Genomic DNA, 13,414 nt, shown 5'->3' with positions numbered 1-13,414 from the left:
TGGTTTGCGGCACGGAGTCGAGCTCATTGTATGGTGCGTTCATATGTCAATCATTATTAAGAGCTGCGGACCTTCCTGTCTACTCCAGCACAGAGCCGGCGACTCCACAGCACCCGCACAGGCAGAGAGAAGCCGTGCAGGTCCGCGCTACACAATGCTATTCGGATCTTAAGCGCCTCGTTCATCTGCTGCAAAGAGGCACAGAGAGACTTTCCCTTACCCGAACAGCATCTGAGACAGAGAGACAGACTGAGAGTGAGAGAGGAACACACCGACCGAGGATCAAAGTGAGAGCGTCAGGAGGGGACTACTGGTTTGTGGAATAAAATATTTTTCCTGACCTGCCCCAAAAGACTTAAGAGGATTGCGGTATTCCCTGAATAAACAGAACTACCTTAGAAGTCTTTCCTTTTGACGAAGCAAAATGTCATCGTCTGGTAAAGACAACAGCGGTGCTCAACATGCCAATTACGTGGGACCATATCGCTTGGAAAAGACGCTCGGCAAAGGACAGACAGGTCCGTCTTATCTTTAATACCTATACGGCTGCGCTCATTTTTAAAGCACATTATTTTCGCCTCACCAAATCGCTGTGTTTCAAGTTGATATTTGACCGATTATGTTATTGAAGTCCATGTTTTGTAAGTGAGTGATAGCTCTTTAATCACTCAGCTGATTGAACTCTGCTAAAAATATTCGGTTATGATCAGACATTCTCTGCTGTTGGCTGTGTAAAACGCATAACTTGGGTGTGTTGCGGCGAACGCCTGTGAATGTGACGAATGTGAACTTGCCCCCTTTTTACAGTGCTGCTTGGCCTCCCAACGCAACATCCTGTGATTTATGTAGAACTGCTAATCCCGATTTACTCATTGCCTTGAACTATTCTTAGTATGCAACGTGTCTGAATATTCCTATTCATCACGGAGATGCCACACACATACATTTCACATCGGAGCCTGCTGCCAAATACGAGCACAGGTGCCTGATGCCCAAATAGCAATTATGACAGGATTCGCGTCACTGTGAGAGTTTTTAGTTTCCCTCAGAAGACAGCCACCGATGTACTGTGACATACAATATGCTCCGTTATGGGTATTTGTTTGCTGTTTAGACAGAGACATAAAAAGGGGAAGATTTTTAAATTGGCACACGTAACTGTTATTTGTTCTTTCGCCGTGCCTAACGGCGGACCTGGTACAGGGTTAATCTGAAGTAGCAAACCGCAGACCTGGGACATGAGAAAGTGATGCAACACTTATTGTCCGGCTCCGAGGAGACGGTCTTTTCTGTAAAGAACGTCTTAGTCCATCTGTGTTGTCAAATGGTTACAACAGGCGTTACCTTCTCTTACCTCTCTAGCGGAGTTCTGCTGAGCTTGCTGGTTGACAGAGGACAAATTCTGCAGTCCGCACAGTTATTTCACTAAAGATTTTCAACGCGTGGCTGACGCTGTTAGGTATGCAACCTGAACATCGCCGTGTTTTAATAGGTAGCTGCTCAGTCGAACAATGACAATCAGGAGTTTAAGATTATGGGCGATTGTTTGACACATTCACGCCAGCGGTGTTGACAGACCTGTCTTCGCCTGGTTCAGTTTATTTAATATTTTGCGTCCAATGGATGATGTGTGACACCCAGCCCGACTCTTGAACGGAGTTAAACAGTTATAGCCGAAAGCTGTACCGTTAGTTTAAGGCAAAATTCTTTGACAACATGATTTAGCTTTAGACTATTTATGGTACTTTTCTATAAGGATATGTTCAGTACTTATTGCAGTTTTATTGTATATTGACTTTAGGTTATTCATGGGGCATGTATCACTTGTTTTCACAGCTGCAAAACATTTCATATGGTTCGGGGAACACAGCTTCAGTGCCTGTGTTTCAGTGTAAGACACTCTGGGAACTTGGAAAACACACATCTCTCTCTCTCTCTGTGTGTGTGTGTGTGTGTGTGTGTGTGTTTGTCAACCCTACCTGTCTGTTTAATCATCACAGCATGACTCTTACTTCTGCAATGCACCTAATCTTTCTCAGTAGATCCTTTCAATATCCACAGTGAATTCAACTGCAAACACACTCATCCACACTATATACATGGCAGATTTTCATACGGGTTGACGGATGGCATACAAATGAATCTGTAGTATTGTCTCCTTAAAGGGAAACTCTCGGACAGATCCTTTGACTGACATGACAGTGACAGTGCTATGTAAATTGACAGTGATGCAGCCAGTCTCTGTATTGTACCCTGTTTAAGTTGGGACTCTGAGTATCCATTGAGCCCTCCTCGAATGACTGTATCTGGCTGTGGGGAGCTGTTATTTATAGTAAGGAAAGCGGAAGGATCCTGCGCAGTGCTGTAATCATGATGTGATTAGGAGCCACTGTGCACATGTCCCCTCTACCGGCCATGGCTGTAATCCTCAGGCCACTCTCACAGCTGCAAGACACCCGTTCACGTGTCGCTGGGAACTGCAGGATAGAGTCACCACCTAAGCGGAAAGACAAAAAAAACCAAAACATTGGATTTGGACAAGCGGTAACACTCACTGCTCCGACCACAGAAAAAAGGGGAATATTTTGTTATTTACCATTGTTAAGAGTATGAACATAAACCTTCAAATGATAATCTGTAGAGGAGTTGAACAGTTGGAAACTTTGCCAGGTAATGGGCGCTTGTTGCTAGGTAATGCTTTAGAATGGTGCCTAAATGTGCATCTTCTTTCACCTTGTGCTGGCCCAGTTATGTATTTTATAACTATCAGAGACACCTGTTCCTCTCAAATGGGCACCCTCTAACCAACGGCGTGTTAAAAAAAACAGCACGGACAAACCTTACTAGGTTTGGGCTTGGGTACCTCACACCAGTGCGTGGATAAGTTGACCCCTTTGGTCTGAAGTTCCAGTTGAGCGTATTTCGCCCGTCCTTTGTTAGGTGCTCACTGGGGCTTTAAGGTAGGGTTTATGGGGTCTTGCTTGACTGAGCCTTGATTGGGCTAAAGCTTGAGAAGCTCAAAGACCATTTCAAGACCACTGAGACGATTCTTTGGCTTGAGTGGTGGAGCAGCGGCGAGCCTTTGTTAGCTTTAGGAGGCTTTCTTCAAAGCGTTCGTGCCCCCGTATGTTTCTTAAGACGCAAAAACCACTTTCTCTCTCTGTCTTCCGTGGTGGGTCTTTTTCACCTGAGCAGCTCTCTCGCAGCACTTACTGGAATATTTATGTTAACGTGGTGCAGTTATTTTAAATAACGGTGAATCTCCGAGACTTTGCAGTCTATTTTTACCCCGCTACTGATGCAACACATTGTCTCAGTGCAGTGAAATGAATATAAAGTGTTGTAATATTGGTCAAACTATCTTGCTCTCGGACCTCAGAGAGCATACCCTGTTTTGACGCTGTCTCGCAGTGCAGAGGTGTAGCCCTACATCAGGGAATCATCAATCCCAGCTATGTCACATTTACCAGCTGTAGGTGGAGATCCAGGGGACCATAAATGCTTCTCACTACCTGTCACTGATTTTTGACGGTCAGGTGCCCGTGTGCAGTTAAAGACTTTTCCTTTAAGCGCACGGCAATATTTAGCAGCACACGGCGGAGATGACCAATTTCACCTTTACTAAAGTGACTGCCATGTGAAGTGATGACAGGTCATGGGTAGTCGGGCATTCCAAATTAACGGAAAAATATGAATAAAATAAAGTGGTCCTCAGATGAATATTACATAATATCTGTAAGCTGTGGTGATCCCTGGCTCTATTGCATCCTTCTTGCTGCAGCATTAATTTGACTATGACTAATGGTTTCTGAAACATGAGGTCTAATCAATATGAATTCCTAAAGATTTTCTTACCAGTAGAGCGGATCCATAACCTGTCATTGAGATTGATATTCTTGATAATGATAAGTGACCAAGAAAAAATCCAGTGAAGTCCTTCAGCCAGTGCAGTCAGTATGAACTGGAATGGGCTATTCTGTCCTGATAGTGTACCAACAGTTGACATAGGTTACTGCTCTTCTCATAAATTTCAGTAATTACCATGTTTCCAATAATTATATTTCCACAATAATAAACAGCACAGGGCTCTCGCGCTGTTCTGTACATTGATGTGTTCCCTATGATAAAGTGACAGTTACTACTTCCAGTGTCATTGCTCCAGTAGGTCGCTGTCATAATGAATGTAATTCTCACAATGGTTTCATGTCTTAATAAACAGTGCTGAGGGAATAAATGTAATCTTCATAATTGCATTTATTTCCTGTCTAAAAAGCCAGTGACCCCCCCCCCCCAATCCTAGCATATGTTCTTTGACCTGCCCTGTAGTTTGTCTTGGTACCTGGGAGTCTCCAATGACAGTTTCATGCTTGTGTCTTCCAGTGGCCTCATCTGCTCTGTTGCCAAGCTGGAGGGCTCCAGGGCACTGGTGAACTAGCATGAAATGCTGATTTTGAGGCTTGAAATGAATCCTAAGTGTGTGTCTGTGTCTGTGTGTTTCTGTGTGTGTGTGTGTGTGTGTGTGTGTGTGTGTGTGTGTGTGCGTACACATGCTTTAGTCAGAATTGTCGCTGTGTCACTGTATTCTAGTGGTTTCTGCAGGCAGTGCTTGGAGGGAGCTGGGTTGGCTGCACAGTGAATTGACTGCCATGCTGTTGCCATTGGTGATAGTCCATGTGTAATATCATAGCTGTATGTTGTTCCATGGGGATTAAAGTGCGCTTACCAAATGGTTTTTGTCCAGTGCTGAAAGATGGACGATTTCTACACGGTCGGGCCTTTCTTTTGGTTAGTTCAGGAAGTAATCATTTGAGTTACAGCCTCTTTCCTCCTCTCGTCTTCTATCTTTTTTTTTTTTTTTTTTGACCTGGCTCACACTAATGCTAACCTCTACGTTGTCTTAGCCCTTCTGTTTAATACCGCATGACTACTGCTAAAGAAAGAACAGCGAACCTCTGATCCCTGACCGACTCTTTGGGCTTCAGCTTGTCTGGAGCTGATGTGTGGATTTGGCGAGGGTGTATCTCAGACTGAACGTCTCTGCTCCACATGCTGCTTATTTAATGGAAACTAACGCGGCGTAGATTCTCGTTTTAACACAGTACAATCAAAAGTGAAACGCCGTTGTGTTCTCACATGGTGAGAAAAAAACAAAACAAAACATAGTTTATGGATTACTGATAACCATTTCATCATGTCTTTTTTTACTTTCTTAAATCACCTCCCATTCTTACCCCTCTCTTTACACCCCACTCTGCCAGATGGGACGTTTCAGGGGGACCTGTACAGTGAGACTCTGAAATACCTGCGCACCCTCACAATGACTGAAATAAGCTGATTGTTTTTGCAAAGATGTGAGTGTGTGTGTGTGTGTGTGTGTGTGAGTGAGAAAGGTTTGGTTAGATAAAAATGATGATGAAGCAACACGGACATTAAAATGACAGCTCGTCGCGTTGTAATCTGGTGTGCTGTGGATTGCTGTGTCTGTGCTCCTTAACATACCAGACATCTTGGATGCTGCTGTGAGCCTATTTTATAATTTTATCCAGAGCTCAACAGTAAAACGGAAACTGTGAGTCTTAGGTCTTTTGTCTCTCAGTAGTTGAGGTTTGTCTTTATCCTCAGCTATACGGTTATTGATTTCTGTACTGTACTATGGCCTGTATCAATTCAGCAAGCAAGTCGCCCTTCAAATTACACTCAGTGCAGTCACATGATATATGGCTCCCCTTGTTCTTTTCAGATGAAATATAGAAAGTCTAGAAAGACCTAAGGAATGTAAGGCAGGTCCCGTGACAATCGCTACAACAGGCGTTATTGCCCAAAGCACTTTATCAGTTACTCTCCATAACACACCATTCTGTTTATAATCTCAGACTTAATAAAACTAATGGCCCTCCATCTGTCATGTTTTGCTAGGTAGGATGTGTAAAATTCAGTATATCTAAAGTTTATAACGAGACATTTTTTTTTAAAGCCTAGCCCACACACCGAGTCGCTCTCTGCGTAAAGGTTGTAGACGTGTTTTCTCTGTAAGAAGCAGAAGGGTTAACAGAGGGTGTGAGGCCGAAGGGAAGAAGAGAGGGCTGTGCAGGACAAATCACGCTGACGGGCCCCAGTGCAGTACATCCAAAGGCACTGTTCCACTGACCATGTTTTTTCCAAATTGGGAATGCGACTAAAATTGTTACAGGACGATGGGGTTGCTATGGTCCATTTTCTGCCAATTTCGAACGCTATCAGACTTTTACTGTCACCCCATCAAGCTCTCCCCATTGCACAGATAGCCAGATGGATTTTTGTCACTACTGTGTGATTCAATCTTTTATTGTTTCTCTCTTGTATTCGCATGTATGTTCACACGCGCACACACACACACTCAGAGAACCATACAGAGACAATATAAATACAATAGGACTATAGAAAATGTAAACATACTAATATTATATATATAATACATATGTGCATATGCTTCTTTTTTTTGGGAAAAAAAAGAAAAAGAAATCCTGATATGAAAAGTCTCATTTTGTATCTGTCAGTATTCATGTGGTGAATCACAGATGTTACATACATGTTGTCTTAACTGGTTGTGCCCCTTGGAAGCCCATATTCAAGATTCAAGAGTTTTATTGTCATGTGCACAGCAAAACAGGCAGTTACACTGTACAATGAAATTCTTACTTTGCTCATCCTCCTTTACCAGACGAGTGTGAATAGACAATGTATAAATAAGTAGAAAAAAAAAAAAAAAAGATTATATATATATATATATATATATATATATATATATATATATATATATAGACACACACACTGTATGTATATGAATGTATGTATGTATATATGTTTATGTATATGTATGTATATATGTATACACATCAATGAAGAAACAACAGGGAGTTAATTACTGTAAATGACTGACCAGTGAGATAATGAAAATGTTGTTTTAGCGTTGGAGATCATACTTAATATCTAGACCTCTAATTACTCACTGAGCAATTTTAAAAACAATCTTTCTTTAAGATCTTGGCTTGATTAACCTCCAGTATTTGGTGTTGGTTCTTGTCAAATGCCGGTTCACTGTTCAGAGCAGCTTTCTTGTCCTCCCCTCTGCCTCAGTTTCCTGGCCCCTTGACAATGGCAGGCTCTCTGTCACAGAGATGAGGGTTTTTGGAGGTGACAGTCAAACTCTGAAATCCCTTCCACCACTCTGTCCTGGCGCTACGGCACAGGCCCAGTGCTGCTTTCTCATTAAAAGCTCTCAGATTAGCACAAGTTAGGACAAGAGGCTTTGGCCCTGTCAGCTCTCATTGTGTTGAGCAATCCAAATGGATGAGAGGAGCTTGATATCATTTTTTTTTGGCCCCCAAAGCGTGTGGTTTTGAGCAGATTTGTGTGGGTTAGTGGAAGAAAAGAGAGAATAGGGGGATGAAACTGGAGGAAAGGGTGTGATTGTGAGAGAAGAAGGGGTGTGTGTGTGTGTGTGTGTGTGTGTGTGTGTGTGTGTGTGTGTGTGTGTGTGTGTGTTGGCAGGGGTGACCTTCCCTGTTGTTTTGACCTCCTGCTGTTCTTTGAAGGTAGGCTGAAAATGGCTGATCAGTTTTGGGTCTACAGTGAGGAGGAACATGGAAGTCACAGAGGAGTGACTATTATTATTATTATTATTATTATTATTATTATTATTATTATTATTATTATTATTTTGTTTTTTTATGTTGTTGTTGCTTTGGCATATTGTGTATTTTCAGAAATTATGTTTGTCTTATTCGTTCTTTTCCCTATAGCAGTGTGGGGGAAAATCCAACCCCTTCCCAAAACTTAACTGTAGTGCAAATGTTTGCCTGACCAGGTATGACTCCTGCCATATAATTGTTTACCCTGCCCTGTTGTTTTAGAGTGGTTGGGGTTTGGTTAGCACAGCAGACTTGTCTAACCCAAGTCGGCTATAAGAATGATAGAGATCCATGCATGACACCATCTGGGTCAGCTGGCTATACTGTATATTGGTGTTGTCATGAATATCATTGCCAAGGATTTGCCACACAGTAAGAATACCTTTTACACCTGTTGGTGATACTGTTGTGAGAACATGTAGTGCAGTATCTGGTTAACAGTGGATGATTGGTGTGTTTTTGTCGGGGATTTATTTAGATAGTTTATAGGGGAACAACTGCATCTAGTGAGGGACAGATTTCTATGTATTCTACCCACCACACACTGGCAGTTTGTATGTTTCCCTTTATAGAAACAAAGACTCTATAATCATACCGTAAATGGAACTGATGTGAAAAGACATAATAGGTTGGTTCTGACAGATAAACGACATTGTGTTGACACATGTTGCTGTATGAATGACTGGATGAGGTTGGGTTGTATGATCTGGTCGTATTTCATGTCTTTTTTTCGCAAGCTGCAATTGTGACACATTGTGTCTTCATGTTACGTCTCAGTGCTTGTGTGTCAGAGGACATTGCTGTATTTTTTGTTGTTTTTTGCCTTATAGTAATCGAGACAGACGTCAGGACCAGACAAAGTCCAGATTCATTTCAAGACAAAGCCAAAAAATAGCAAAATATATTAATGTAAAATGGTGCAAGCGTGTCGCAAGCGTGCAAGATGAATGAACGTATCCAGGTCAGACGGCGATTCTTTCTTTTTTTCTCGGCCATGTTTATATTTGATCATTTGAGATTCCTGTTTAGCTATTGGAGAATGCTTTGAACTGTGGTCCTTTCTGACACCTATGGACCAAGATCAAAAACGCAGACAAAGCCCTGAGCACCAAGGCTCAGTACAAATTCACCTTTTTATGCATCCTTGAGATATGGCGTATAAATTATTTAGGAACAGATTTTAAAATGCAGGTGAAGAAGTCAGTTATTTTCCTTGGAACCCTTCCTATTGGCTGGGGTCAACTGTCAAAGCCTTCCTCTTTGTGCATTTTCCATCTGTCCATGTTGAGTCACGTTGGGAAATTGTTAAAATCGTCTATCCTTCCAGTCCCCTTACCAGAATTGTGCTTTTTGGACATCAAATGTGTCTATTCTGTGTGTGCACAGTGTTTACTGTAATGTGTCTAAGCATCAGTCGGTCACTGACAGGATCCCCATGAGGTTGTGTGCCCTGTTCCCAGTTGTCAAAAGTGGACGTACAAATGTTAACGGGATAGTGGTGTGAGGTTGTCTGTGAGATTTGTTTGTGGACCGGGTCTGGATATTTTAGTCTATGGAGGGAGGAGGGGGAAAAAAAGGGAGAGAGAAAATTAGAATGAGAGAGCTGGGTCATTCTGGGAGGGAGGGTGTGTGTGTGTGTGTGTGTGTGTGTGTGTGTGTGTGTGTGTGTGAGTGAGAGAGAGAGAGAGAGAGAGAGAGAGAGAGAGAGAGAGAGAGAGAAAGAAAGAGAGGGAAAGCAAGAGAAAGCAAGAGAAAGAGAGAGTTGCTGATTAGTAGCGCAGCAGCTCTGAGGGTCAATGCGTCTATTGTCATTTAAATCCTGCAACTGCAGTCAGTTTTACAGTCAAATACGTGTTCATGTTGAGGCATTTAACTAACCCAGTATGCTGCCCCTCATTCTGTTCAAGGCATTCTTACCTAACCTGTCACTCACAGAGCTGGCACAAGGATGAGTAACGCACACATGGTCAAGTCTATCTCAGAACTGCAAGCAAAAATGATCATACCCTGACGTCATGATCTCCTCATGATATCTGGTGCTGGTTTCCATGGTGACCCTGTGAAGGCTCAGCACATTACTCTGGTGTGTTTATGGCGATTGGTGGTTCCAAATTTGGAGTCAGGGCCTCTTAAATTCTTTCTCTCAGGCCTTTCTGTTGAGGAGCTGGAATTTCTCCTCTCAGTCCTGCCCTAATGACAACACCTTGAACAGCCTCAAATAGACCGTTTCTCCAAGGTATTAATAATTTCATGCAAGGCGATTAGATCTCACTTGTGGCTAATGGGATTTTCGCAGCTGGCTGAGTGGAGTTTTTCTTCACAATACCAGTGATTCAATTAATGCCTGCCACGTAATATTCTTGCCCTGCCCCTCCTCCTTTCCAACTATTTGACCTACCCACCTTGCTCTGTACTGTACTGTATTTATGTGTGTGTGTGTGTGTGTGTGTGTGTGTGTGTGTGTGTCCTCATATTGGACTGGTTGTGATTGTCTTCACCCTTATAAAGAATTAGTATAAAGTTTTGTGATGTACATTCTTGTGGCCTCTCACTGAAGTCCCTTATCTCACAAAGAAGGTTTCTCTGTCCTTACTGAAGGACCAATAAGCTCTGCTCTTCTTGTCCTAAACAGACACCCTGAATGACTCATCCAAATTATTTTGTGCTCATCCTGTTCAAGTCACTGAAGACCAACACTCAAAAACGTAAAACGGTGATCCAGGCACATAAAGTTTTATTGAATGTTTCTGTGTAGAAGATGCGATTAAATGCTGAGTGCTGGTTTTCAGAGTGTATCAAATAGATTCATTGTGTGTTCATTTTACAACATAAACCTGGTAATTGCATGTAAAAACTGACTGGACTCATTGTAACACCACACATTATAAATCAGCTAATGCTTGGAAATACAGTTTGAGACAATGTTATGCTATAAAATGAAGTGTTCCTTGAAGAGCACCAATAATATTTGAATAAAGTAAATATGGGGAGACAGATAGTATAATGGTATACTGAGATGTGTAGGCTAAGCTTCATTTATCCCTTTCAGAGTCAGTAAAAATTACGATATGGTTATATTATATCAAGGCTTAAGACTAGAGAGTGTTTAATTCCAAAGTCCGTGAAAGGTATCTTATCTCTGCAAAATGACGATGGCTCGGGAGGTTTACTTTTTCGAAAACAAACCCAAAAAAAAAAAAAAAAGCTCACTGCATGAAATGCAATAGTCATTTGTATGGATTTTCTTTTCTCTTCTTCGTTAACGTTGTTTGAGCTCATGCGGCTATCGAGACTAGTCTTAATGTTTTCAATTTGGTTTTTTGCTTTCTTTTTTGTTTTTTCTTTGTCCAAGTCTGCCTGTGGCACTTTTTCATTAAAATGCTGCCCCATGCATCAAAGTACTAATGTGAATAATGAAATTTAAATTTGATCATGCAGAGGTGACCGAGGAGGCCTATCACATTGGCTCAGGAGAGCATCCTATTGTAAAAGTCACCTAGGAGGATGGAATAGAGTTTAAAACGCAACTCTAGCAACACATCAAGCGGCTTAGTTACCAAATACTTTGCCTGTGTGCAAAAAAAAAAAAAAAAAAAATTCCTAACATGGTGAGTTACTGATCACAGTAACTGTACTGGTCATATTGTTGCTTTTGTATATGAAAAACAGTGTTATGAAATACAAATAACATTTTAGAATGCGACTTGAAATGTCCTGGTTCCGGAATGTTCTCCACAGTGATTACAGCGCAGGTACCCCGCAGATGGCTGTTTCTCTGGATTGTATGAGGCGAACACCACAGTTCATGTCAGGGAGGCGTGTGATAAATCAGCTGGGAGTTTTAATTAAACGGCCTCTGTCCAGCCCCCGCTGAAAGATCACAGACAATGCGTTTCCAGATAACTGACAGAGGTATGTGTCAAACCTCGCTCTGAGTAATTGGAGTGAAGTCCCTCACGGCAACAAAATCATGTTAAAACCACGGCAAAGTGCAGGACCCCTGAACTTTAAAGAATGTCATTACACCGCTAGGCGCAGTGCTTCCCGATCATCCATGCATCTTGTCCCTTGGAAATGTAAAACATAAAAAGGTGCTTGTGTTTGACTTTTAGAAAAGAGCCTTCTTATCGTGGCTGACAACTTTTCTCCGCTTTTCCCTTTGATGTTCCTACTAATGAAGCAAACTTTCCAAAAACGCTTTCCAACCCCCTCCGCCATTTCCTGTGTCACACATGCTGTACATGTAGGATAAAGAATAAAGAAAAGCTTATAAAAAAATGTCCTGTTCAATTCTTTGTATGGAGAACGTTTTCATCGCCCATGTTCTGTGCAGCACAGTGAGCCAGCGAAGGCATACGCTGCAAAGACACAGAGTCTCAGCATTTGGACTCCTGACAGATTTTGAGCCTCAACACCTTTGTGGTTGTTTAATGGATTCTGGTGTCTACAGCTGGATATCACATGCCCTCCATATAGAACTGGAGTAGCCGATGTTTCAGTACTAGAGACTGCGGCTTTTACTTTCTCTTTATTGTTTGCTGTCATGGCAGTTTGAGCCAAAAACAATGGTATTAAGTTTCACAACACAGTTTACCTTGTTCCACGGCTGCCGTGCTGTTGCATTATATTTTATCAAGCGGGCAACGAGCCACATACCATCACTACACAGTTTTTAAAGTGTATAATTTGCCAACTAGTAAGCTACTAAGGGCTTAGTTTTATTGTTTTACATCCCACTCACATTGCAGGCCATTTTCCGTGTGCTTACCCAGCACGCTGTTAGTACGCAAAACCAAGAGCAGCGATTTTGTGCTTGATATGTAAATTGAAATGATACCTGTGTTCCCGCCCACTAACTATCCTTGTGTGCCCTTCAAAGTTAGTTACCTTCCCCAACTCAGGAGAAATCTCTGTGAATTGACTGAACAGATATACAGTTTAGGGATAAGCTTATTCGTTCTTTTGAGGGAGTCTTTGTTCTGTGTGAAGATTTATTGTTCTTCGACGAGGGACCTCGTTGACTTGCCCAGTTTGCAGTTGCGATGTGATGCTCATCAACCAGTCTTGAATCAAGTTCATGTTTGTCTCACAGAGTCTGACTACCTCACAGCTTGCTCAAATGCTTCATTGTCTGCACAACAATAAGTAGATTTCCATTCTACAGACACAGTGTGATTTCTGGATGACTTGAAGATACTGATACGTTTTGAAAATGCAATTGTTATGTGAAATTTATGCTCAGTAGTTACAGTTTTTGAAGCTTTTTTCTATGGCAGGTATGCTCAAGAAACTCTTTTGGACTGTCACTGTCATGATATGATTGTTTAGGACACAGTTCAAAAATCTGTTCTGTTTCCTTAATGTTTATAGGTAGCACAAATGTAGTGCTATGTTAACGTTCTGAGACATAAACTTCAAACTGACATTTTTTCTTTTTTTATACACAATACGAAAATCAGATAAAAACAAATGATCTGTGTGTCTCTCAAAAGGTTACTTTTTATTTTGAGGTATTTTTTTGACGAACAAAATGAGTCATTTGCGTGAAAAGATTTAGGTGACCATAGTTCTGCGAAAAATAACATAAAGGGAAAATTGCGTGATCCTTGCCTGCAGGAACTGCATCAGATCTCCCTCCCAGACGTGTCCAGACTGGTGTGCGTCATTTTTTTTTTTTTTTTTACATTTGGAGTCACAAGCCAAATCTCATATCTTCATATATCTCTGAATTCAACCCAGAGATG

General features: G+C 41.7%; 1 protein-coding gene across 1 annotated transcript in view; it reads left to right on the top strand.

Annotated features, from left to right (window-relative positions):
• The first annotated feature begins 424 nt into the window (after positions 1 to 424).
• Positions 425 to 13,414, top strand: part of brsk2a (BR serine/threonine kinase 2a) — a 131,109-nt gene continuing 118,119 nt past the window's right edge. The window contains exon 1 of the mRNA XM_030790150.1: positions 425 to 518. Coding sequence (XP_030646010.1) covers positions 425 to 518 — 94 coding nt within the window. The remainder of the gene's footprint in view (positions 519 to 13,414) is intronic.

This window comes from Chanos chanos, chromosome 13 (genome assembly GCF_902362185.1).
Source record: "Chanos chanos chromosome 13, fChaCha1.1, whole genome shotgun sequence".
Taxonomy (NCBI): Eukaryota; Metazoa; Chordata; class Actinopteri; order Gonorynchiformes; family Chanidae; genus Chanos; species Chanos chanos.
Note: the sequence above shows the minus strand (reverse complement) of the source record. Positions and strands in the feature narration are given on the sequence as shown.